The sequence below is a fragment of the Pipra filicauda genome, unplaced genomic scaffold, assembly GCF_003945595.2.
Source record: "Pipra filicauda isolate LSUMZ 115617 unplaced genomic scaffold, ASM394559v2 scaffold749_size132029_pilon, whole genome shotgun sequence".
NCBI lineage: Eukaryota > Metazoa > Chordata > Aves > Passeriformes > Pipridae > Pipra > Pipra filicauda.
Window position 1 is genome coordinate 60,186 of NW_024104919.1, and position 21,913 is coordinate 82,098.

General features: G+C 56.0%; 4 protein-coding genes across 7 annotated transcripts; 3 read left to right on the forward strand and 1 right to left on the reverse strand.

The window, feature by feature from the left end:
- Positions 1 to 1,723: 1,723 nt before the first annotated feature.
- On the reverse strand, positions 1,724 to 6,821 carry LOC113989060 (C-type lectin domain family 2 member B-like). Of its 2 annotated transcripts, XM_027723260.2 has the most exons (6): positions 6,674 to 6,821; positions 3,924 to 4,081; positions 3,454 to 3,564; positions 3,014 to 3,195; positions 2,641 to 2,741; positions 1,724 to 2,339 (listed from the first exon to the last, which is right to left on the reverse strand). In XM_027723260.2, the coding sequence occupies exons 2-6, from the start codon at positions 4,009 to 4,011 to the stop codon at positions 2,180 to 2,182; spliced, it is 642 nt and encodes a 213-aa protein (XP_027579061.1). In that variant the 5' UTR covers positions 4,012 to 4,081; positions 6,674 to 6,821; the 3' UTR covers positions 1,724 to 2,179. The 2 variants fall into 2 exon arrangements, with proteins under 2 accessions (XP_027579061.1, XP_039245535.1); XM_039389601.1 differs by having other exon boundaries at positions 3,014 to 3,564.
- Positions 6,822 to 7,660: 839 nt separating this feature from the next.
- On the forward strand, positions 7,661 to 9,943 carry LOC113989061 (killer cell lectin-like receptor subfamily F member 1). The gene is made up of 7 exons (XM_027723261.2): positions 7,661 to 7,722; positions 8,012 to 8,208; positions 8,592 to 8,708; positions 8,804 to 8,935; positions 9,074 to 9,228; positions 9,456 to 9,571; positions 9,660 to 9,943. Exons 2-7 carry the CDS (start codon positions 8,124 to 8,126, stop codon positions 9,781 to 9,783), a joined length of 729 nt encoding a protein of 242 aa, XP_027579062.2. The 5' UTR covers positions 7,661 to 7,722; positions 8,012 to 8,123; the 3' UTR covers positions 9,784 to 9,943.
- Positions 9,944 to 11,118: 1,175 nt separating this feature from the next.
- LOC114000542 (C-type lectin domain family 2 member D-like) lies at positions 11,119 to 15,373 on the forward strand. Of its 3 annotated transcripts, XM_039389603.1 has the most exons (6): positions 11,119 to 11,296; positions 13,288 to 13,445; positions 13,790 to 13,897; positions 14,159 to 14,340; positions 14,632 to 14,732; positions 15,032 to 15,373. In XM_039389603.1, the coding sequence occupies exons 2-6, from the start codon at positions 13,358 to 13,360 to the stop codon at positions 15,204 to 15,206; spliced, it is 654 nt and encodes a 217-aa protein (XP_039245537.1). In that variant the 5' UTR covers positions 11,119 to 11,296; positions 13,288 to 13,357; the 3' UTR covers positions 15,207 to 15,373. The 3 variants fall into 3 exon arrangements, 2 of the variants coding, with proteins under 2 accessions (XP_039245537.1, XP_039245536.1); XR_005566566.1 differs by lacking the exon at positions 11,119 to 11,296 and having other exon boundaries at positions 13,089 to 13,445; positions 13,790 to 13,967; XM_039389602.1 differs by lacking the exon at positions 11,119 to 11,296 and having other exon boundaries at positions 13,089 to 13,445.
- Positions 15,374 to 18,382: 3,009 nt separating this feature from the next.
- LOC114000543 (C-type lectin domain family 2 member L-like) lies at positions 18,383 to 19,268 on the forward strand. Its single transcript, XM_027744910.2, has 3 exons — positions 18,383 to 18,540; positions 18,643 to 18,767; positions 18,931 to 19,268. The coding sequence occupies exons 1-3, from the start codon at positions 18,520 to 18,522 to the stop codon at positions 19,046 to 19,048; spliced, it is 264 nt and encodes an 87-aa protein (XP_027600711.2). The 5' UTR covers positions 18,383 to 18,519; the 3' UTR covers positions 19,049 to 19,268.
- The last annotated feature ends 2,645 nt before the right edge of the window (positions 19,269 to 21,913 follow it).

Below are 21,913 nucleotides of genomic sequence, written 5' to 3' on the forward strand. Positions count from 1 at the left end.
GGTTTGTGGGCTTGGGTGAGATTGGGCCAGAATTACAGGACACCTGTAAAATCTGGGCTTTGGGAAAGGTTGGGGAGGGTTGGGAAAGGTGTTCAAAGGGTGGTTTTGCCTGAGGTGTTAAACATGGGAGCGGGTCTGTCTTCCCAATTCCCAAGAGAAGAGATCCCAGAAAGCTCCCCTGCAGGTTGTGTTTTAAGGCACAGGAGAAGAGACCGAGGGTAAGGGGTTTCTTTCCTGGAGGGCAGGGCTGTCGTTCACTTGCAGGAGCCCTGTGCTGAAATTGCCAGTCTGACTGCCCAAACTGAACACAGCTGAAGATTCCTGCCAGTCAAAAAGGGCCAGCACAGAAAGCTCTTGCTGCCCATGGAGTGTCCAGGGTGGCCCCCCAACTGCATCTGAAACCCAAAGGTTCCAGGCTTTCTTTCCTGGGGGAAAGGCCGTGACATCCCAAAGAGTCCCATGGCAGACAGGTGGGGCTGCACTGTGGGGGTGTGAGGTGTTGGTTCTTTGGTTGCCAGGGGCTATTCCAGAATGGAGAGGACAGGCTGTGACATCACAAAGGGGCCCATGGCACAGGGGTTGGGCTGCACTAGGGGCTGTGAGACATTGGTGTTTTGGTTTCCAGCAGCCATTCTGGAATGGAGGGGATAGGCCGTGACATCACAAGAGGGCCCATGGCACAAAGGTGGGGCTTCACTTTGGGGTTGTAGGGTGTTGGTTCTTTGGTTGCCAGGGCCCATTCTGGAATGGAGAGGACAGGCTGTGACACCACAAAGGAGCCCTTGGCACACGGATGGGGTTGAACTGTCACATGGTGGGGGCTTGGTTCTTTGGTTTCCAGAGGCCATTCCAGAATGGGGGCCAAAGGTGGTTTTGCAGAATAAAAGGTCGAAAACGGAAATTCCGCCTCAGAATTCCCACCCGTGGCTCCTGCTTGGAGTTGGCACCTGCTCCTGAAAAAGTTTTGGGGGGGTTCCCCTCGTTATTTTAGGGGTTTGGTGCCCCAGCTGAGCGTTGTTCTGTCACCACTGCTCGCGGTGCTGAAAGGTTATTTTGCAGAATAAAAGGTCAAAAATGGAGATCTCACCCAAAACTGAGGTTGTTTTGGTCAGCCAGGTCCTGCCTGGAGTCTGCACCCACTCCCCTGAGGATTTTGGGGGGGTTCTCCCCATTGTTTGGGGTATATTAAATTAGTCATCAATTCACCCCAAATGGTGGGTTTGGGATATAAAAATCAGTTAATAACACAATGATTAGCACACAGTTATTAGTTCACAATTAATAATTGGTGGTTTGGGGGCATCACAAATCATTGACAATAGACCCAAACTGTTTGTTTTTTTGTGTATAACAAAGCAACGATTTTAAAAAGCAGCTTTCAAGCTTCAGTTTTATAAACACTTGCTTTTTATTAATGCGAAACGTTGCAAAACCGGCCCCAAAATACGCCTTTTTCCACTTAAAACGGGCACCCCCGACCCCGCTCTCGCAGTCCTCAACCACGTCCGCCCTGCGCCTTTCCCGCGCTGCCCACAGGGGGGCGCAGTTCCCAAGCAGGTCCGCTCTGAGGCCGGGGAAAGGGAGGGGGCGGAGCGTGGGGAGGAGCGGCCAGTGGGAGCGAGGGGGCGTGGTTTAATCAGCCAATCAGCACGCGCCGTGGGTGAGAAGAGCGGGAGTGATGCGGAAGTACCAGGAGGGTGAGAACAGGCAATAAAAGGCTCCTTTCTCACCCCAAAACCGCCCCCAAACCGTGGCCACCGCAGAAAAAGCTTGAAATAAGGCTGAAAACAGTGTGAAAAAAGGCTGATTTACCTCCCACTGAAATGGAGGGCCAAGAGAAGCACCGGCCTGAGCTCCGCCTATTCTCCACCTATTATTAATATGGCTACATAAATGTTGTCCTCATATAAATATGGCTACATAAATGTCATACTCATATAAATATGGCTACACAAATGTCGTACTCATATAAAAATGCGTTTAAGGCAAATTGTATAAATACCAGTTGCATTTGTGCGAACCTTTTGAGCAAGTTTTCTGTGGTGCAAACCACACTTCTGCTGCTCAAAAGGTCCAAAGGATGGGGGATAGCACCGGTTCCTTGTACCTGATTTTTTGGATTCACCCTGAAAATTTCAGTTGCAGTGCTGGGGTGAAGCTCCCCCATCTGGTCAGAGATTTAGGTTGAAAGTCCTGGTTTGGAGTCTCTTAATTTCCCCTCCCACAGGACGAAGTTGTCGGGGCGGCTGCAGATCCAGTTCTTCTCCGTGTGGCACAGGGACGAGCTGATCCTGCCCTGGTTCAGGTACCCACAGGGCCCCCCACCCCTCACCTCAAACCTGCAAATGCCAACGGGACCAGAGTGAGAAAGGGAAAAGAAAAAGAAGAAAACTCCCACCAAAAATTAAGAAGAGCTGGGATTTCCCCTCCGGCAGAGAAGGGCTTTGGCTGGGGGGGGTCTCTAATCCTCTGATCAGGGTTGGGGGGCAGCGACCTCGGCCCATCCCAACCCCCCATGGAAAGCCAGGAGCTGCCTGGACACGGGGCAGGAGAAGGTGCCCATCCCAGGATGGGGCATCCCAGACTCCAGGAAATCCCTGGGGCCCATCCCAGGGCTCCAGCACGGACACAGGGACCCACCTGCCGTTCAAGGCTGTGCCATTGATCCACTCCCAGCCGTTATCCCTCATTCCCAGCCCGATCCAGTGGTTTGCTTCGCCTTTATAGCGCAGAAGGAAGGCCTGGAAGGCAAAGAAACGTTGGCTTTGGCCAGTCTTGCCTTCCCCACCTCCTCTTTCCCTCCTGTGTCCACCCCCAGCCAGACCTGGGGCTTTTCCCAAGGGCTTGGCTCCCGGCTCCAGCACTGGCAGCACTTTGGGGCCAGCCTGGGGGGTTTTGGGGCTGATTTATCCTCTTGGTTTCCCCGTGTTTCCCACCCCGGTGCTGCTGCAGAGGCTCAAGCCCAGTCCTCACCAGTTCATCCCAGTCCTCACCAGTTCATCCCAGTCCTCACCAGTTCCTCCCTGGTGCTTATGGTGGCCAGGGAAGCTCCCAGGGCCTCACACCTTTCCCGACCCGTGCTCCAATTGCCCTCAGGCTCAGAAAAATAATAACATTTTCCTTGGAAACCAGGCCAGGTGTCTGGGCACACGTGGGAGAATTCCAGCTCAGGGAAAGGGGGTCTCACACCGAGAACTGAAACACAGAAAGCTGAGTCAGACACGTGGGCAGCCCTGAAAAACAGCAAAATGGGATTGATTCCTTGGGGGTTTTTTTCCAGCAGCTGGAAGAGGGAAACTGGGGATGATTCTCTTGGAAAAGGTGTGACTGAGCGAGGAGCAGGTGCCTGGAGCAAAGTGCAGGGAAAAAAGGGAGTCACCAACTTTGGGAGCCTCCCTCGGAGCCAGGAATGTCCTGGGATCCTCCCCATGGGGGTATCTGGGTGGGACTCACCAGTCAGTGCTCCAGCCAGGCTCAAGCTGAGGATCCCCAGGAACACACTCAGAGCGAGGAGAACACGCACCTTGGGGGATGTTCTCCAGTCTGACTCGGTTCTGTAGGACCCTGGGGCAGGAAAGAGCAGGGTGAGGATGGCCTGGCTCCTCTCCCCTCTGCTTTACCCTCCTGTGCTGGACCCTCAGTCCATCCCCAACCCCACCCAGGACAGGGACCCCTCTGGGGGCTCAGGAGGGCAGGAGATCTGAGGGGGGTCCTTCAGAGGCACCAACGTGTGTTTGAGGACCTGGAGACTGATCTTCAGCCTCCAGAGGTGAATTCCACAGTGTGGAATTCAGTGCAGCTGTGCCTGGGCTGCTCCACACCCACCCAAAGGCTCCATCCCCACCCCACTGGTGCCGCCCTGGAGTGAGATGCTCTTCCCACCCCCTTCCCTCCCCTGGAGCATTTGGTTTTCCCAGCATTACCACATTTGCACTGTTCCTCTGGATCACTGCAGGTGTTCAGTGGTTCCTCTTGGCTTGAAGAATTTGGCCTTTGGGTTCCTTTCCCCATCCTTGCAGAGAAGCCTCAGGGCCCAGGGCTGACGTTCCCTGGGCTCTGTGGGGTGGATGCACTCGGCAGCCTGGGGTGGAAGGAGAGGAGAGGCTGAGGGGACCTGCAGGGAGCTGAGACCTCCTGGGCCACAGCCCAGCCAGCCAGGACAGCCCTTGAGTTGTTGGCACTGGCTCTCAGCATTATCTTGGTGCCAAGGGGCACCATCGGGCAGGGCTGAACCCACATCTGGGAGAGGAGGTGGCACAAAGGACAGAGGGAGGGGAAAAGATAAGGGAGGGAAAGAGAGGGGAGGGACTAAGATTAAAGAGGAAAAAACAACTTCAAACAAATTAAGCAGAAAGGAAAGAAAAAGACAAGTTTAAAGGCACTTTAACTATTAAAAAAATAAGTCATTGAGAGCTCACAGGTTTGCAGGGGACAGGAGCCAGTTCAGGGCTCAGGGGGGGAAAAGGTACCGGGGGCTCGGAGCAGAGTTTGTGCTTTGGGGGCCCTTTTGCAAGAACACACAGGGTGGAAAGTAGGTTGTAACAGTTCACAGCACCTGTTCTGCTCGAGTTTTCTGTTTGTGGCTCCACACGAGCTTCTTTTGCTCTGGTTCCCCCCCCTCCCCGTGCCCTCTGTTACAGGAGCACGACCTGGTTCCCTGCACCCCCAACCAACAGGGACAGTAGCTTTTGGTCCTCTTGGGTCTTGTTTAAGTCATTACCAGCACCAAATGGACCAACAGAAGCTCGTCAGGAATGTGTCCTGATAAAACAGCGATATTTCATTGCAAGGTGAGCTCTGAAAACTGCAGAGGTTTGTTTGTCAGTAAATGGATGTAAAAAAAACACAAAGCGGTTCCCTCAGAGGGGGTTTGCAGGAGGAAACTCAAGGACCTGCTCAGATAACAGCGTTTCCAGAGCAGTGGGAGGGTTAAATTGGTAGGAGAAAGGAACAAAAACAGCATGAGCCAGAAGAGGGTGGTGCTTCAGCACCCTCAAGGTTTCCAAAGCTGAACAGGACAAAGCTCAGAAATGAAAGGAAGTCATATCTTGTGACTTGGCAGAAGTCCAAGTGCATGAGTTCAGACCCCTCATTTCAAGCCACAATTTCAGTCCTACTTTAATTTCTGCGTCACAAATGTTGACTGTACAAATTCAACCAATTCCCTTAAAAAGACCCCCGAACGTTCACCTTGTAAGACCCCCCCTGGTGCAGCCCGAGCTCCTGCCCAGGTTTAATCCCTCCCAAACCCAATTCTGAGCCATAAACCAGTGCCCTGGTGAAGGTTTTAACATTTGCAAAACTGAAGTGTCAATTTGAAGCTAAAAGAGACCCAGTGCAGTTACTGATTCACCCACTCCCACTGTCATTTTTGCTCCTTTATGATGACTGTACAACTTCAACAAATTCCCTTAAAAGGACCCCCAAAGGTTCACATTGTGAGACCCCCCCTGGTGCAACCCGAGCTCCTGCCCAGGTTCAATCCCTCCCAAGCCCACCGTGGTTTCCAGCTGGTTATCTCCCCCCAAAATCACTGTTTATTCCACTCAACTGAAACAAATCAAAGTCTTTTTTATATCATTATTTGCCTCTTTTCACCACGACTTTCTCATTTCTCTTCCCGAGAAGCAACCCCTGTCAGCAACAAGGGGCTGAAAAAGCCCCAACAAAACCACTGAAGAAGCAGCAAAAATGACAAACCAGCACAACCCTGCAGCAGACACTCAAACCAACCCCACAGTAGCAAAAACCTCACTAAACCCTGTTGTAAAACTGTGACTTTTGGGGTTTATTCCCGCCTTCCCCTTCAACGTGCCACATTTAATTAATCAGGTGGTCATTGCAGCCCCCCCAGAGACAAGACCATGATGTGGGGGCTCAGCCCTGTCCCAGCCGTGGCTCACTGTGGGCAGGGAGCACCCACCACCCCGAGTTTGGCAGCCCAGGGGCTGCTCTGGAGTACTCACCTCGCAGGGCAGCTCTCAATGGGTGGCTGATTTCTCGGAACTGAGTCTGTTGAGCCACTGAGTTGGGGAGGAGAGTCAACCACAGAGGCATGGTTTTCAGTTTACAGCTCTCTGGCTGTTTGCCTGTTCCCTTGCAAAGCCACGGGGGAATGTTTCATACTTTTACAAATTTGGTAGTATTGGCTGTTCTCCAGCAGATCCCGGTGTGATTCATCCAAGGAACAAAGGTATTTGTTTTGCACCTTGCTTGCTTAAAAATATTTAAAGATTCCCAATCAAGGGATCTGTGATGGGCTGGCCCTGGTTGGTGCCAGGTGCTGCTGTCACCCCCCTCCTCACCCGGGCAGGGGACAAAATTATTCCAAACTTTCACCCCGTGAAAGCTGCACAGTTCGGAGCCAGAAGAAATGAGAAGCTGTTGGAGATTTACGACCACCATCGTGACATCTGAGAAACCCGGGGGGAGGTTTTTGGCTGAAGGGGTCCCACATGGCTGCTGCAGGTACTGGCCTATAAGGCTGGGATGGAGGCCCTGCACTTTAAATATCATAAAAGATGGACCAGAATACACCCAACCAACCACAAATATTGACATAATAATATTTATGACCTTGTTATACAGCCCTGTCCCAGCCGTGGGTCACTGTGGGCAGGGAGCACCCACCACCCCGAGTTTGGCAGCCCAGGAGCTGCTCTCAAGTACTCACCTCACAGGGCAGCTCTCAGTGACTGGGAGATTTCGCGGTAGGGTCGGTTTAGTCATAAACTAGGAAACAAACTCCGCAACTGACACAATTTCAATTGTTTTTTGCTCTTCTCCAGCAGCTTCTCAGTGTGGTTTAATTGACATCAGGACATGTCACTTCCCATTGGCTGCCGGGGGCTCTCCATCGCTTCCCATTGGCTGACAGGGGCTCTCCGACGCTTCCCATTGGCTGACGGGGGCTCTCCGACGCTTCCCATTGGCTGCCGAGGGCTCTCCGACGCTTCCCATTGGCTGACGGGGGCTCTCCATCGCTTCCCATTGGCTGTTTTTTGATCCCCCCGCCGTGGCTGTGCCGTGTGGGTGTGAAACGGGACGTGTGTGACTCACTGGCCCTTTCGCCGCCGCCGAGTTTTTTCTTTCGTCATCGTTTTACTGTTTATTGCCTTCCCCACCTGTCCCTCGTGCCCCGTCCAGCGCCGGCAGCCCCGTCCCTTCCCCTGCTCCCTCCGCCGCGTTCCATCCCGGCTCTCGGAGCCCTGGAGCTCCCGGGGGTGACGGGAGGCTGAGCCCCTTCCCAGTGCTCCCAGTCTGCCCAGTCACCCTCCAGCACCCCGGGGAGGGCTTTGGGGGGGGGAGATGGCACACAAGAGCTGCTGGGGGGTCCCACCTCACTTCTGTTTGTTTTTTTCTTCCCAAGCTGGGCAAAACTGACTTTTGGACTTCTCTGCCAGAACTCTGTCCCCTCCTCCACTCGGGTGAAGGGATTCGGGGCTGTTTTCCCCTTTTTGGGGCAAATAAAACCGATGGGTCAAGCCCCAGCAGGACGCAGCAGCCCTGCAGCCTGCGGAGCCTGTGCTGGCCTGTGCCTGGCAGAGAAAAAAAGGAGATCAGGGACTAATTAATCAGTGACTAATTAGCCTAATAAAATTGCTCCTCATTAGGGGACAAGAGAAGTGGGGCTTCCTGCTGAGCCAATGTTACCCTACAGACACGGCTGGGAAAACCAGGCATGAGCTCTGTGAAAACTGCATCTATTTTTGGACAGAACTGGTGCTTTATCGAGCAATTCTCTCATTTTGCGCTCCTTTTGATGATATTTTATCGATTCTTATCTCTTAGAGATCTTGATCAACACCTTGATCTCTTATTTTCACCATTTTTAGGAGGGGGGTGTGAGGAATGGTTTTTCTCTCCCAGCACCTCGTGCTGTGGCTCCTTGTCCTCCTTGTCCCTTCCCGTGGGTTTCCTTCCTCTGGGCACAGACCCCCGAACCCCCATCCCTCAAGGGGCCGTCAGGACGAGTCCCCCCAGCAGTTGTGGGGCTTTGAGAGGGGAACAGGAAGCTCCGAACCCGCTGCCAGTTCACACCAGCCCGGGGGGGCAGCGGCGCTTTGGCTTCCTGTGCCTTCCTCCTGTGACCACTGCGGGTCCCCGGCGCTGAGCGGCGGGACATGGAGGACCAGGACGGCTACACGGCCTTAGAGCAGTGGAGGAAACGAGGGGCTGCGGGGAGCCCCCCGTCCTCCCCGGGGGCAGGTACTGGGGGGGGTCGTGTCTGCTGGCCCCCCCCAGATCGGGGGGGGAAGAGGGACTCGGGGGGGGGTGCTGGGGGTGGGGTGATGTCACCCCTGGGGTCCCCAAGAGCTGCTCAGGGTGGGGAAACTGAGGCAGGAATTGAGGGAGGAGGGGCTGGGGGGTTTTCTCGAGGCTGTGTTTGGCTGCTGTCCCACCCTCCGAGCTGGGACCCCCCAACAGAGGGAGCAGAGGGATGTTTTGGGGGCACCCAGCTCCTCCTGCTCCTGGGCAGGGGGGGCTGCAGGGGTTTGGGGGGGGTCTCACCAGGGTGCTTTGCCCCAGGACCCCCTGCCCCGGGCTCTGGGTGGGTGAGGAGGTGATGGGTGCTCTTTTCCACCCCCCAGCTGTAGGATCTGGCTTTCCAGAACCCCGGGGGGTCCCCACCACAGCCCCCCCGCACCGTCCCCGCTGCCTCCTCGGGGCCCTCACGGCTGCCCTGGCGCTGTCCCTGGTGCTGTGTGGTGAGTTTGGGGGGTGGGAAGGGGCACCCGGACCCCTCTGCCCCTTCCCACCCCCCCCAGTGCCCCTGACCGGGCTGGGCAACCTCCTGTCCCAGTGTCCTGGTGGGTGGCAGAGAGGGCACAGCCCGAGGCGACCTCGGGGTGGGGGAACACCTCCCTGGGACCCCCCTGTGCCAGCCTGGACGGCACCTTCAGGGAGCTGAGGAGGATCCTGTGCCCCCCGCGAGGTAACCCCCCACCCCCCGGGGGTCCCATCGATGCCCCCTCCCCAAACTTAAGCCAGGCTGGAGCCTCCCCCTGTCCTCCCACGGTACCTCAGCGCGCCAGGGTCCGTCTGTCTGTCTGTCTGTCTGTCTGTCCCACAGAGGCCGAGGGGTGCAGGCTCTGCCCCGTGGGCTGGATGCTGGGCAGCACCAAGTGCTACTGGGTCTCGGAAAGGATGAACTTGTGGCACGGGAGTCGGGAGGACTGCGGGGACCGCGGGGCCGTGATGGCGATGCCGTGGGACAAGGACGAGCTGGTGAAGGGACCGAGGGGACAGAGGGGCTGGAGGCACCCCAGGGGAGGGCGAAGGGCTCCCCAGAAGCCTGGGATCACACCCCTCATTCCCAAATTCCCCGCGGTGCCCGTGGCAGACCGGGGGGAAGGGACATGGGCCTGGCTCGGTCTCGGGGTGAGGATGGAGCCTATTTTGGGGTGACCATCCCCGGCCCGGCAGCGCCACCACTGCCCCTTTCCCCGGGCCAGGATTCCCTCAATGAGACCCTGAGGAAACCCACGCGGCACTTCTGGATCGGGCTCTCGGTGCCCGCGCCCGGCATGGGCTGGACGTGGGTGAACGGCTCCCGCCCGGACTGGAGCCGGTGAGGAGCGCTGGGGGGTCGGGGTGGGCACCCCCCTGTCCCCCGAGGGCCCCCCGGGGGTGACACGGGCCCCCTCCCGCACCCGCAGGTTCCCGCAGGACCTCGGGGAGGGTCCCGGAGCCTGCGGGGCGCTCAAGGGGGACAGGATCGACCCCCGCGCCTGCGACACGGGGCTGCAGTGGATCTGCCAGACGGAGTCCGCCCGGATCTGAGAATCTCCATCGCACCCAAAACCCACCGTTAATGCGGGAGAAAATCCCGATTCCCGCGGGTTCGGCACCCACGGGACAGCTTCCGGGACAGGGGCAGGACCGCGGCCGGGGAAAGTCGCCCTGGGTGGGCGAGGCGAGGGCGGGGGGGGGAGGCGGAGGAGAAATCGAACTGCGAAAAGAATAAAAACTAAAAATGACTTGTAAAATTCACTTTCCGGGGGAGCCGGTTGCGAACAACCCCCCGATTCCCACCTCCCACCGGTGCCGCTGTTTCGGTCACCCCCCGTGCGGGTCTTTTATTGCCTTCTCTCTCTTTTTTTTCCGTTCAACCCCCCCATCTCCCTGCTCCGGGGCGGCCCTTTCGCCGCCGCCGCTCCTCGCCCGCCCCTCGTCGCAGCTCTTCAGTGACAGGGGGTGGGTCCCACGAGCCAAGGCAGGGTCTGTCTGTCCCTCCGGGCAGCTCCTGCAGCACCGCTGCGGCTCTGCTGTCGCGTTTAATTCTATTTTCTATATTTTATTCACAGCTCCCACCCCGCTCGGCGCAGCCCTTCTGGCCACCCCCGACACCGCCCGTTCAGTGACACGGGGCGGGGGGACCCCTCGGTGCAGCCTTTTATTCTATTTTACTCTATTTCTTGTCTTTTCTTCTGTTCCCACGCTCGCTGCGGCTCTTTCAGACGTGGGCGGTGGGAACCCCTCGCAGCGATTTTAACGCCCCCGCGGAGCCAAGAAATGCCGGGGAACAGTTTCCATGGTCTGGAGCCAACGCGCTGCTGCTTCTCCTGCCAGTCCCCGGCACGTTTTTACAAGCAGTGACTCAAATCGTCAGCGCTCGGTGCCCCTGGGCTCCAAACTGCCGGGGCAGGAGCCGCTGGGCACAATCCTGAGATACCTTTCCCCACTCCCCTCATCACGACTGTTGAGCTTTTCTTCACGGAAACAATTCCCCATATTAATGAAAGGCTGTATAACAAGGTCATAAGTATTATTATGTCAATATTTGTGCTTGGTTGGGTGCATTCCGGTCCATCTTTTATGGTATTTAAAGTGCAGAGCCTCCATCCCAGCCTTATGAGCAGCCACGTGGGACCCCTTCAGCCAACAGCCTCCCCCTGGGTTTCTCAGATGTCACAATGCTGGTCATACATCCCCAAGAGCTTCTCATTTCTTCTGGCTCCAAACTGTGCAGCTTTCACGAGGTGACAGTTTGGAATAATTCTGTCCCCTGCCCGGGTGAGGAGGGGGGTGACAGAGCAGCATCTGGCACCAACCAGGGCCAGCCCATCACAGATCCCTTGGTTGGGAATCTTTAAATATTTGTAAGTAAGTAAGGTGCAAAAAATGGACTTTGTTCCTTCAAAAATGAACCACACTGAGAGTTGCTGGAGAACAGCAAAACAGCCAAAGAGCTGTAAACTGAAAACCACGCCTCTGTGGTTGACTCCCGTCCTGTCTGTGGCTCAACAGACTCAGTTCCGAGAAATCAGCCACCCATTGAGAGCTGCCCTGCGAGGTGAGTACTCCAGAGCAGCTCCTGGGCTGCCAAACTCGGGGTGGTGGGTGCTCCCTGCCCACAGTGAGCCACGGCTGGGACAGGGCTGAGCCCCCACATCATGGTCTTGTCTCTGGGGGGGCTGCAATGACCACCTGATTAATTAAATGTGGCACGTTGAAGGGGAAGGGGAGAATAAACGCCAAAAGTCACAGTTTTACAACAGGGTTTAGTGAGGCTTTTGCTACTGTGGGGTTGGTTTGAGTGTCTGCTGCGGAGTTGGGCTGGTTTGTCATTTTTGCTGCTTCTTCAGTGGTTTTGTTGGGGCTTTTTCAGCCCCTTGTTGCTGACAGAGTTGCTTCTCGGGAAGAGAAATGAGAAAATCGTGGCAAAAAGAGGCAAATAATGATATAAAAAAGACTTTAATTTGTTTCAGTTGAGTGGAATGAACAGTGATTTTGGGGGGAGCTGGAGCAAACCAGCTGGAAACCACGGTGGGCTTGGGAGGGATTGAACCTGGGCAGGAGCTCGGGCTGCACCAGGGGGGGGGGTCTTACAACGTGAACCTTTGGGGGTCCTTTTAAGGGAATTTGTTGAAGTTGTACAGTCATCATAAAGGAGCAAAAATGACAGTGGGAGTGGGTGAATCAGTAACTGCACTGGGTCTCTTTTAGCTTCAAATTGACACTTCAGTTTTGCAAATGTTAAAACCTTCACCAGCCCACTGGTTTCTGGCTCAGAATTGGGTTTGGGAGGGATTAAACCTGGGCAGGAGCTCGGGCTGCACCAGGGGGGGTCTTACAAGGTGAACCTTCGGGGGTCTTTTTAAGGGAATTGGTTGAATTTGTTCAGTCACACTGGGAGGCAGAAATTAAAGTAGGACTGAAATTTTGGCTTGAAATGAGGGGACGGAACTTGTGCACTGAAACTTCTGCCATATCAAGCAGGTCCAGGCACCTGATAGTTTCATCTATAAAATAACAAGCCCTTCATCTGTAATGATTCCTCCCCCACTTTCGGGCTCAGCTCCAGCTCAGAGCTTGGGAAGGTCTGGCCTTTATCCTGTTGCACTTCAGAAACCCCCCGGATGAGGAAGCACCCCCCTCTTCTGGCCCATCCTGTGTTTGTTTCTCCTATCAATTTAACCCTCTCACTGCTCTGGAAACGCTGTTATCTGAGCACTCCTTGAGCTTCCTCCTGCAAACCCCCTCTGAGGGAATCGCTTTGTGCTTTTTTCATGTTTGTTTACCCACAATCAAACCTTTGCAGCTTTCAGAGCTCACTTTGGCAATGAAATATTGCTGTTTTATCAGGACACGTTCCTGTTGAGCTTCTGTTGGTCCATTTGGTGCTGGTAATAACTTACACAAGACCCAAGAGGACCAAAAGCTGCTGCCCCTGTTGGTTTGGGGTGCAGGGAACCAGGTCGTGCTCCTGCAACAGTGGGCATGGGGGAGGGGGAACCAGAGCGGGGTTTCCTGTGAGCAAAACAAGCTCGTGGGGAACCACAAACAGAAAACCCGAGAAGAAGAGATGCTGTGAACTGTTACAGGCTATTTTCAGTCCTGTGTGTTTTTGCAAAAGGGCCCCCAAAGCACAAACTCTGCTCCGAGCCCTTGGTGCCTCTTCTGAGCCCTGAACAGGCTCCTGTGCCCTGCAAACACTTCAGCTGCCTTTGAGCTTTGAGCTCTCAATGACTTATTTATTTAAAAAAGTGTTTTTAAACTTGTCTTTTTCTTTCCTTTCTGCTTAATTTGTTGGGGTTGTTTTTTCCTCTTTAATTTTTGTCCCTCCCCTCTCTTTCCCTCCCTTATCTTTTCCCCTCCCTCTGTCCTGTGCTGCCTCCTCTCCCAGATGTGGGTTCAGCCCTGCCCGATGGTGCCCCTTGGCACCAAGATAACGCTGAGAGCCAGTGCCAACCCCACAGGGGCTGTTGTGGCTGGCTGGGCTGTGGCCCAGGGGGTCTCAGCTGCCTGCAGGTCCCCTCAGCCTCTCCTCTCCTTCCACCCCAGGCTGCCGAGTGCACCCACCCCACAGAGCCCAGGAAATGTCAGCCCTGGGCCCTGAGACTTCTGTGCCACGATGGGGAAGGAAATCCAAGAGCCAAATTCTTCAGTCCAGGAAGAAACACTGAACACCTACGGCCATCCAGAGAAACAGTGCAAATGGGGTAATGCTGGGAAAACCCCAAACGTTCCGAGGGAGGGCAGGGGGTGGGAAGAGCATCTCGCTCCGGGGCGGCACCAGTGGGATGGGGATGGAGCCTTTGGGTGGGTGTGGAGCAGCCCAGGCACAGCTGCACTGAATTCCACACTGTGGAATTCACCTCTGGAGGCTGAAGATCCGTCTCCAGGGCCTCAAACACATCAGTGGCTTTGAAGGACTCCTGAGCCCCCAGAGGTGTCCCTGGATGGGCCTGGGTGGGGCTGGGGATGGACTGAGGGTCCAGCACAGGAGGGTAAAGCAGAGGGGAGAGGAGCCAGGCCATCCTCACCCTGCTCTTTCCTGCTCCAGGGTCCTACAGAACCGAGTCAGACTGGAGAACATCCCCCAAGGTGCCTGTTCTCGCTCTGAGTGTGTCCCTGGGGATCCTCACCTTCAGCCTGCTCATGGCACTGACTGGTGAGTCCCACCCAGGCACCCTCACGGGGAGGATTCCAGGACCTTCCTGGCATCAAGGGAGGCTCCCAAAGTGGGTGACTCCCTTTTTTCCTGCTCTTTGGTCCAGGCACCTGCTCCTCGCTTGGTCACAACATTCCTTTTCCCAAGACAATCATCCCCCAATCTCCTCTGCTAGAAAAAAAAAAAACCAACAAGGAATCAATCCCATTTTGCTGCTTTTCAGGGCTGCCCACGTGTCTGACTCAGCTTTCTGTGTTTCAGTTCTCAGTGTGAGATGCCAGTTCTCTGAGCCGGAATTCTCCCACGTGTGCCCAGACACCTGGCCTGGTTTCCAAGGAAAATGTTATTATTTTTCTGAGGCTGAGGGCAACTGGAGCACGGGCCGGGCAAGGTGTGAGGCCCTGGGAGCTTCCCTGGCCACCATAAGCACCAGGGAGGAACTGGTGAGGACTGGGATGAACTGGTGAGGACTGGGATGAACTGGTGAGGACTGGGATGAACTGGTGAGGATTGGGCTTGAGCCTCTGCAGCAGCACCGGGGTGGGAAACACGGGGAAACCAAGAGGATAAATCAGCCCCAAACCCCCCAGGCTGTCCCCAAAGTGCTGCCAGTGCTGGAGCCGGGAGCCAAGCCCTTGGGAAAAGCCCCAGGTCTGGCTGGGGGTGGACACAGGAGGGAAAGAGGAGGTGGGGAAGGCAAGACTGGCCAAAACCAACGTTTCTTTGCCTTCCAGGCCTTCCTTCTGCGCTATAAAGGCGAAGCAAACCACTGGATCGGGCTGGGAATGAGGGATAACGGCTGGGAGTGGATCAATGGCACGGCCTTGAACGGCAGGTGGGTCCCTGTGTCCGTGCTGGAGCCCCGGGGTGGGCCCCAGGGATTTCCTGGAGTCTGGGATGCCCCATCCTGGGATGGGCACCTTCTCCTGCCCCGTGTCCAGGCAGCTCCTGGCTTTCCATGGGGGGTTGGGATGGGCCGAGGTCGCTGCCCCCCAACCCTGATCAGAGGATTAGAGACCCCCCCCAGCCCAAGCCCTTCTCTGCCGGAGAGGAAATCCCAACTCTTCTTAATTTTTGGAGGTAGTTTTCTTCCTTTCCTCCCTTTTTCTCACTCTGGTCCCGTTGGCATTGCAGGTTTGAGGTGAGGGGTGGAGGACCCTGTGGGTACCTGAACTATGGGTGGATCAGCTCGTCCCTGTGCCACACGGAGAAGAACTGGATCTGCAGCCGCCCCAATGACTATGTCCTGTGGAAGGGGAAATTAAGAGACCCCAAAACAGAGTTTCACCCTAGATCTCCAACCAGATGAGGGAGCTTCACCCCAGCACTGCAACTGGAACTGCTGAGGAAACATCTCAGTTGTCTGGTTGGGAAATTTTCGCTGAATATCTCAAAAATATCTTGTATTGGAAAGCACCTCACAAGGATCATCGAGTCCAACCCTCAGTCCTGCCCAGGCCCATCCCCAGGAGTCACCCCCTGTGCCCCAGAGGATCATCCAAACCCTCCTGGAGCTCTGGCAGCCTTGGGGCTGTGCCCACTGTCCTGGGGAGTCTGGGCAGTGCCCAACCAGCCTCTGGGGGAAGAACCTTTTCCTGGGATCCAACCTGACCCTGCCCTGGCACCTCTCCAGCCCTTCCCTGGGGTTGGCATCCAGAGGGACCTTGAAAGGTCCTCCAGCAAAGCCTTGGACACTGTCTCCCAGGGCACACTCCTGGAAAAGCTGCAGCCCATGGCCTGGACAGGGTTGCACAGGAAAGCAGGGATGGAGCCGCTTGGCTTATTATTATCTATAGTAATATAAAAGCATAAAAATAACTCTTAAGTATCAGGAACCAACATTATATGACCCTGAGAGAATCTCAAGGGGAGCTCAGCAACTTTAATGCAGACATGGTGAGATGTATCCATGTGTGTGTGAAATTGTTTGGGAGTATTTTTCTCCTGCTCTGTAAATGCTTAATTAAAAAGTAGATATAGAGAAAAGTCACTAACAGGAATTTACTGCTGATGTAATGAGGTGGATAAACCATGAAAAAATTGTAATAACATTTTTTTTTGTACCACACGAGGTCCATGCCCGAGTGTGTCAGGTGGAGGCATCATCCAGCTTCCCAACCATGGGCGAGGAGAGCTGGAAAGGGGCTTTTTGGCAAACCAACTTGTGGTCACCGACACAGATATCAACATCCAAGTGGTTGCCTTTCAGGGTCCCACACCCTTCATCCAGCTCCGGCAGGTCCCCAAACCTGCACGACAAAGGGTTTATTGGCTGAGAGGAGCAAAACAAAGTGTTCCCCAGGTCCCCCCCCCCAGCCCGCAACAAAAAGGGAGGGACCAAAAGGCGGTGTTTTGCTCTTGCACTTTTTCCTGAACCGTTTCCCGCTGGAGAGTGCCCCGGCTGTGGGGCGGTTCACAGTGGGCCAGCTTGGGCAACCTCTTCCCTCTTTCCTCGTCCCCCCGCCCTTCCTCGGCGACCCCCGTCACGGGGCCCGTCAGAAATCACGAATGTAAAATGCTCCGGGTGGCAAGAATTCGAGGGCCGGCGGCGGCGAGTTGTGGGAGGCGCGTGTTTTCCGGGTTTGGGATGGAGCTGCCAGGGGGGGGGATTTCGGGGAGCGGGAGGGGGCGAAAAGGGGGATCTGGAGGGTTCGCCCTGCCCTGGGTGGAGGATGTCGGCGGTGCTGGGAGGGGGCTCTGGCGGGCGCTGGGGGTGAAGTGTTTCGATCGGTGGCCCCCGGTGGCTCTCGCTGCAGCTTCAGCGCCGGCCCCGCGCAGCCCGATCGCTCATCGCGCCGCATCCCTGGGTCACCCCCGTGTCCCCGTGTTCCTCCTCGTCCCCCCGCCTCTCCGGTGTTCCCCCTGTGGAGCGACCCACCGGCGGAGGTAGAGGCGAAACCGCCGGCGGAGGCGGAGCCGGGCGGGAAGGGCGCGGGGCGCGGGCGGCCCAGGCGCAGGTGGGATGCGCTCGGTCCTGCCGGGGCTCGGGGAGCGGGAGGGGGCGAAAAGGGGGATCTGGAGGGTTCGCCCTGCCCTGGGTGGAGGATGTCGGCGGTGCTGGGAGCGGGCTCGGCCGCCCACGCCGGCGGAGGGCGGGACAGCCCTCTCCCGCCACGAGGTGTTGTCCAGGCGCAGGTGGGATCCGCTCGGTGCTGCCGGGGCTCGGAGAGCGGGAGGGGGCGAAAAGTGGGGTCTGGAGGGTTCGCCCTGCCTTGGGTAGAGGATGTCGGCGGTGCTGGGAGCGGGCTCTGGCGGGCGCCGGGGGTGAAGTGTTTCGAGAGGCCGCCCCCCGTGGCTCTCACCGGGTCTCAGCGCCGGCCCCGCGCAGCCCGATCGCTCATCGCGCCGCATCGGCCGCGGGGTCGGGGAGAGGGGAGCGGGGGGAGCCACCGATCGGGCCGGCGGGGCTGTCCCTGTACCCAACCGTGCGCCCCCGTCGGGGATCGTCCCGGTGCCTCCCGGTCGGACAGAGTTGGCTGCCCCGTCCCCGGGAGTGTTCCCGGCCAGGTGGGACCGGGCTTGGAGCCACCGGGGCTGCTGCGAGGTGTCCGGGGCAGCGGGGGGATGGGATGGGCTTGAAGGTCCCTCCCGTCCCAAACCATTCTTGGATTGAATGACAGATCCGATCCTGCCCTCCCGTGGCTGGAGCCACCGCGCTGCTGCTTTTCTTTCCAGTCCTTGGCATAGTTGGCGTGCAGTGACTCATTGTCAGCGCTCAGTGTCCCTGGGCTCCGAACTGGCCGGGCAGGAGCCCCTGGGCACAATCCCCCTCTCTGGACTGTTCTCGATGTATTCTCTACAATCTGACACAGTGCTCCTGTTAAATCTGCACTCAAAGAGGGTTTTTTTCACCCCCAGCGATGCCTCAGGTTCAAGTTGCAACTTGTCCCTCTTCTAACTTTGCAGTGATTCAAGATATGGAGAGTGGAAGCAACTGGAATGGTAGGAATGCAGAGGCGTCCCTGAGTCTCCGGGACAGAACAGAATAAAGGAATATACACAAAATGATCCTCGGGAAATGTCAGGGTGAGTGCAGGGCCACCTGTGTCCTGTAGAGAGGGGACAGTGTTGCCCCACCAGGATGGGGCTGGCAAGTGTGAGGCTGCTCCAGGTGCATGGAAGAGGCCTCTCGGCCCCGTCAGTGGCTGGTGCCGACACTTCTGGCTGCTCTGGTGTTGGCTGGGGGGGATGTGAGGGCTGGGCCTGCTCAGGACAGCTCCATCCTCACAGCCAGTGGCTCTTTCCAGCTCTAGTCAATTGGTTCACATCCCACCAAGTGCTGACTGCATTCCTGGTGTTGTCTGTGCTTCTGAACGTGGCTTTGGTGGTGGCCGTGGCTGTGCTGTCAGGTAAGGAAGGAGCAGCTGCCTCAGCACAGAGGCAGCTCTGGGCACAGGACTGGGCTCCCTGCTCCCTGTGGAGGGGAATCCTCAGACGTTCTCCCTTTCTCTCTCCAGGAAAAAGTCATGGAGAGATTCTAGTTACACCTAAGGATCCATGCTTTGTGCCTTCTCTTGAGGCCTGGGATCAGGTACAACAGCGTCTGTTACTACCTCTTGAAGGGTGAGAGGACTTGGGACGAGGCTCAGAATCGGTGCTCCAAGCTCGGGGCCTCCCTGGCCATGCTCAGTGACAAGGAAATGGTGAGTGAGGGGCTCTGGGGGGTGTGTGGGTGGCAGAGGGGAGGCTGAGGGAGGTTCCTGGCCCGGGGCAGCTCTCACTGCCCGCTCCTCTCTCCCTCCCAGGACCACCTCCTCTCTCCCTCTCAGGACCACGTCTTCCGCCTCAATGGCAACCTGGATTACTGGCTCGGGCTGCGGAGACGGGGCGAGAGGTTTCAGTGGGTGGACGGCAGCAGCTACAACTCCTCGTGAGTCCCGGGGGGACGGGCAGGGGATGGGGGGGATGAGGCTGCTGGGACTGTCCCTCCTGGGCAGCGCTTGTCTCCTCATCTGCTGGGGGAATGGGCAGAGACGACCTGTCCTGTTAACAGCCCTGCCCTGTAACAGCGCTGTCTCTGCTCCTCATTGCAGGCTGGAGGTCCTTGGCAATTCAGAGTGTGTGTACCTGGCGGACCATAAACTCAGGAGTGAGGACTGTTCAAAGCAGCTGCCGTATCTCTGCAGCAAACCCCAACCTCACCTGTACTAGAAGTGAGGGAGAAAGGACCTTCTCCATCCTGAGGACTCACAACTTTCCTTCTTCCACTATCACAGAGATGTCCTTCTGCGGGTGATTGTTTACTTTGTGACACATCTCAGCACAACCTCAGGAACCTTGGTGCCTTTTGTCATTGTCACCTCAGTAGCTGGTCTCAAGGAAGTGAACCTGCAGGGACATGATGTGGAAGTGGACATGTGCCTTCGTGGACTAGGGGTTTCTTTCCCAGAAGTCTTTCTCATTGTCTATTTATATTGACTTTATATTTATACTCTATAACAGTTTACATACATAACACTACATGCACTGCATTCAAGCACTATAGTGCTTGAATGTGCGCGTGTGAAGTATTTTTCCATTCGTGAACGCTACTTGAATCAATGAATGTGAATGTACAATGTCCTGGTTGTGGCCTGTGGTGGTTTGGGCCAGGCCTTCCTTGGTGACCAGTTTGTAACCAAGGAAGGGTCCAGATTTACCCAGTATTCCCTACGATTTTTACCTAAGCCAGACTATAAGAAGAAAGGAGGAGAGGCCTTCGCTCTTTTTCCTTCCGGCGGCTTGGAGGTGCAGGTTCCCTGCTGTTGGGTCTGCCGTGTTGGGGAGCGAGGCCTGGTTAGGCCTTGCCGACCTTGGGAGGCGGAGGTTGCCGGCGATCGTTCCGGAGCGACTCTCAGTTGTCCCAGGAGAGTAGTGAGGTATTTTCTTTGCTAACTTTTTAGTTGTAGATATTGGGTCACTAATTGTTCCCTTTCCCTTCCCCCTTCCCTTTTCCCTTGTGAAATTGTATATTTTTAATTGTATATAAGTGTAAATATATTTATATATCTCACTTTGGTTGTTTCTCTCTCATTTCGGGTTTTCTTAGTTTTTTTTCCTCCCTCTTCTCCCTGAGGTTTGGGGGGGGGGACTTCTGGTGGTAAGGTTTGGAGACTTGGCAGGGAGCCAGCTTTAAACCATATCAGGCCTTAGCCTACTGTATCGGTGCTGCTGCTCTACTTCTCTCTTCTTCTCCTTTTTTTACATTTATATTAAAGTTTGTAAGACCCCACCGCTGTCCCTCATGTCCTGGTCAGTGCGGGAGCTGCGGGGGCCGCTCGCCCCGTGCAGGCGGGGAAAGACCTGAGGGATTGACTGCGGGTGCCGGGATTGCCCCATTCACCCTGAGGGAGCCAAGATGGCGGAACACATTCACAGAGTCGCCCTCACAGAACTGCCCTCAAAGAGTCGCCCTCACAGAATCACCCTCACAGAATCGCCCTCACAGAACTGCCCTCACAGAACTGCCCTCACAGAGTCGCCCTCACAGAGTCGCCCTCACAGAACTGCCCTCACAGAGTCGCCCTCACAGAGTCACCCTCAGAACTGTCCTCACAGAACTGCCCTCACAGAGTCGCCTTCACAGAACTGCCCTCACAGAGTCGCCCTCACAGAACTGCCCTCACAGAACTGCCGTCACAGAACTGTCCTCACAGAACTGCCCTCACAGAATCTCCCTCACAGAATCTCCCTCACAGAGTTGCCCTCTCAGAGTCGCCCTCACAGAACTGTCCTCACAGTCTCCCTCACGGAATCACCCTCACAGAACTGCCCTCACAGAATCTCCCTCACAGAATCTCCCTCACAGAATCGCCCTCACAGAATCTCTCCCACGTCACCCCCGGGAGCTCCAAGGCTCCGAGAGCCGGGATGAAGGAGGGGAACGGGTGAGGTTGTCTGCGCTAGTCGAGGCACGCGGCCCGGGAAGGCAATAAACAGTAAAACGGCGAGGAAAGATAAAGCCCGCGGCGGTGGGGAAGGCAGCCAGACCCGCGAGTCACACATTCCCGTTTCACATCCACACGGCAGAGCCAGGGCGGGGGGATCGAAAAATAGCCAATGGGAAGCGTGGGAGAACCCCCGGCAGCCAATGGGAAGCAAAGGTTCCTGATGCCAAGTAGGAGACACTGAGAAGCTGCTGGAGAACAGCGAAAATCAACTCCAGCTGTTGGGGGCTCTCCTTCCCTACCATAAGGTCTCCCAGTCTCCGAGAGCTGCCCTGCGAGGTGAGTACTCCAGAGCAGCTCCTGGGCTGCCAAACTCGGGGTGGTGGGTGCTCCCTGCCCACAGTGAGCCACGGCTGGGACAGGGCTGAGCCCCCACATCATGGTCTTGTCTCTGGGGGGGCTGCAATGACCACCTGATTAATTAAACGTGGCACGTTGAAGGGAAGGGGGGAATAAACCCCAAAAGTCACAGTTTTACAGCTGGGTTTAGTGAGGCTTTTGCTACCATGGGATTGGTTTGAGTGTCTGCTGCGGGGTTGGGCTGGTTTGTCTTTTTGGCTGCCTTGTAAGAGCTTCTGCAGTGGTTTTATTCAGGTTTTCTTCAGCCCCTTATTGCTGACAGGGGTTGCTTCTTGGGAAGAGAATTGAGAAAACCGTGGTGAAAAGAGGTAAATAATGCTGTGATAGAGAGGAATTTGATTTGTTTCAGGACTTTAATTTGTTTCAGTTGAGTGGAATGAACAGTGATTTTGGGGGGAGCTGGAGTGAACCAGCTGGAAACCACGGTGGGCTTGGGAGGGATTGAACCTGGGCAGGAGCTCGGGCTGCACTGGGGGGGTCTCACAAGGTGAACCTTTGGGACTCTTTTTAAGGGAACTTGTTGAATTTGTTCAGTCACACTGGGAGGCAGAAGTGAAAGTAGGACTGAAATTTTGGCTTGAAATGAGGGGGCGGAACTTGTGCACTGGGGCTTCTGCCATCCCAAGGAGGTCCAGGCATCTGATAGTTTAGTTTGTGAGATAACAAGCCCTTCATCTGTAATGATCCCTCCCCCACTTTCGGGCTCAGCTCCAGCTCAGAGCTTAGTCAA

Excerpts from the sequence above, each read along its gene's own strand:
- LOC113989060 (XM_039389601.1), bottom strand. The coding sequence starts at position 4,011 with ATGGGGAAAGGAACCCAAAGGCCAAATTCTTCAAGCCAAGAGGAACCA. Across the intron at positions 2,742-3,013 it reads TAAGCACCAGGGAGGAACTG|GCCTTCCTTCTGCGCTATAA; the intron begins GTGAGGACTGGG and ends TTTGCCTTCCAG. Across the intron at positions 2,340-2,640 it reads GGCACAGCCTTGAACGGCAG|GTTTGAGGTGAGGGGTGGGG; the intron begins GTGGGTCCCTGT and ends TGGCATTTGCAG.
- LOC113989061 (XM_027723261.2), top strand. The coding sequence starts at position 8,124 with ATGGAGGACCAGGACGGCTACACGGCCTTAGAGCAGTGGAGGAAACGA. Across the intron at positions 8,709-8,803 it reads GCTGTCCCTGGTGCTGTGTG|TGTCCTGGTGGGTGGCAGAG; the intron begins GTGAGTTTGGGG and ends CTCCTGTCCCAG. Across the intron at positions 9,572-9,659 it reads TCCCGCCCGGACTGGAGCCG|GTTCCCGCAGGACCTCGGGG; the intron begins GTGAGGAGCGCT and ends CCGCACCCGCAG.
- LOC114000542 (XM_039389603.1), top strand. The coding sequence starts at position 13,358 with ATGGGGAAGGAAATCCAAGAGCCAAATTCTTCAGTCCAGGAAGAAACA. Across the intron at positions 13,898-14,158 it reads CCTGCTCATGGCACTGACTG|TTCTCAGTGTGAGATGCCAG; the intron begins GTGAGTCCCACC and ends TCTGTGTTTCAG. Across the intron at positions 14,733-15,031 it reads GGCACGGCCTTGAACGGCAG|GTTTGAGGTGAGGGGTGGAG; the intron begins GTGGGTCCCTGT and ends TTGGCATTGCAG.
- LOC114000543 (XM_027744910.2), top strand. The coding sequence starts at position 18,520 with ATGCTCAGTGACAAGGAAATG. Across the intron at positions 18,541-18,642 it reads TGCTCAGTGACAAGGAAATG|GACCACCTCCTCTCTCCCTC; the intron begins GTGAGTGAGGGG and ends TCTCCCTCCCAG. Across the intron at positions 18,768-18,930 it reads GGCAGCAGCTACAACTCCTC|GCTGGAGGTCCTTGGCAATT; the intron begins GTGAGTCCCGGG and ends TCCTCATTGCAG.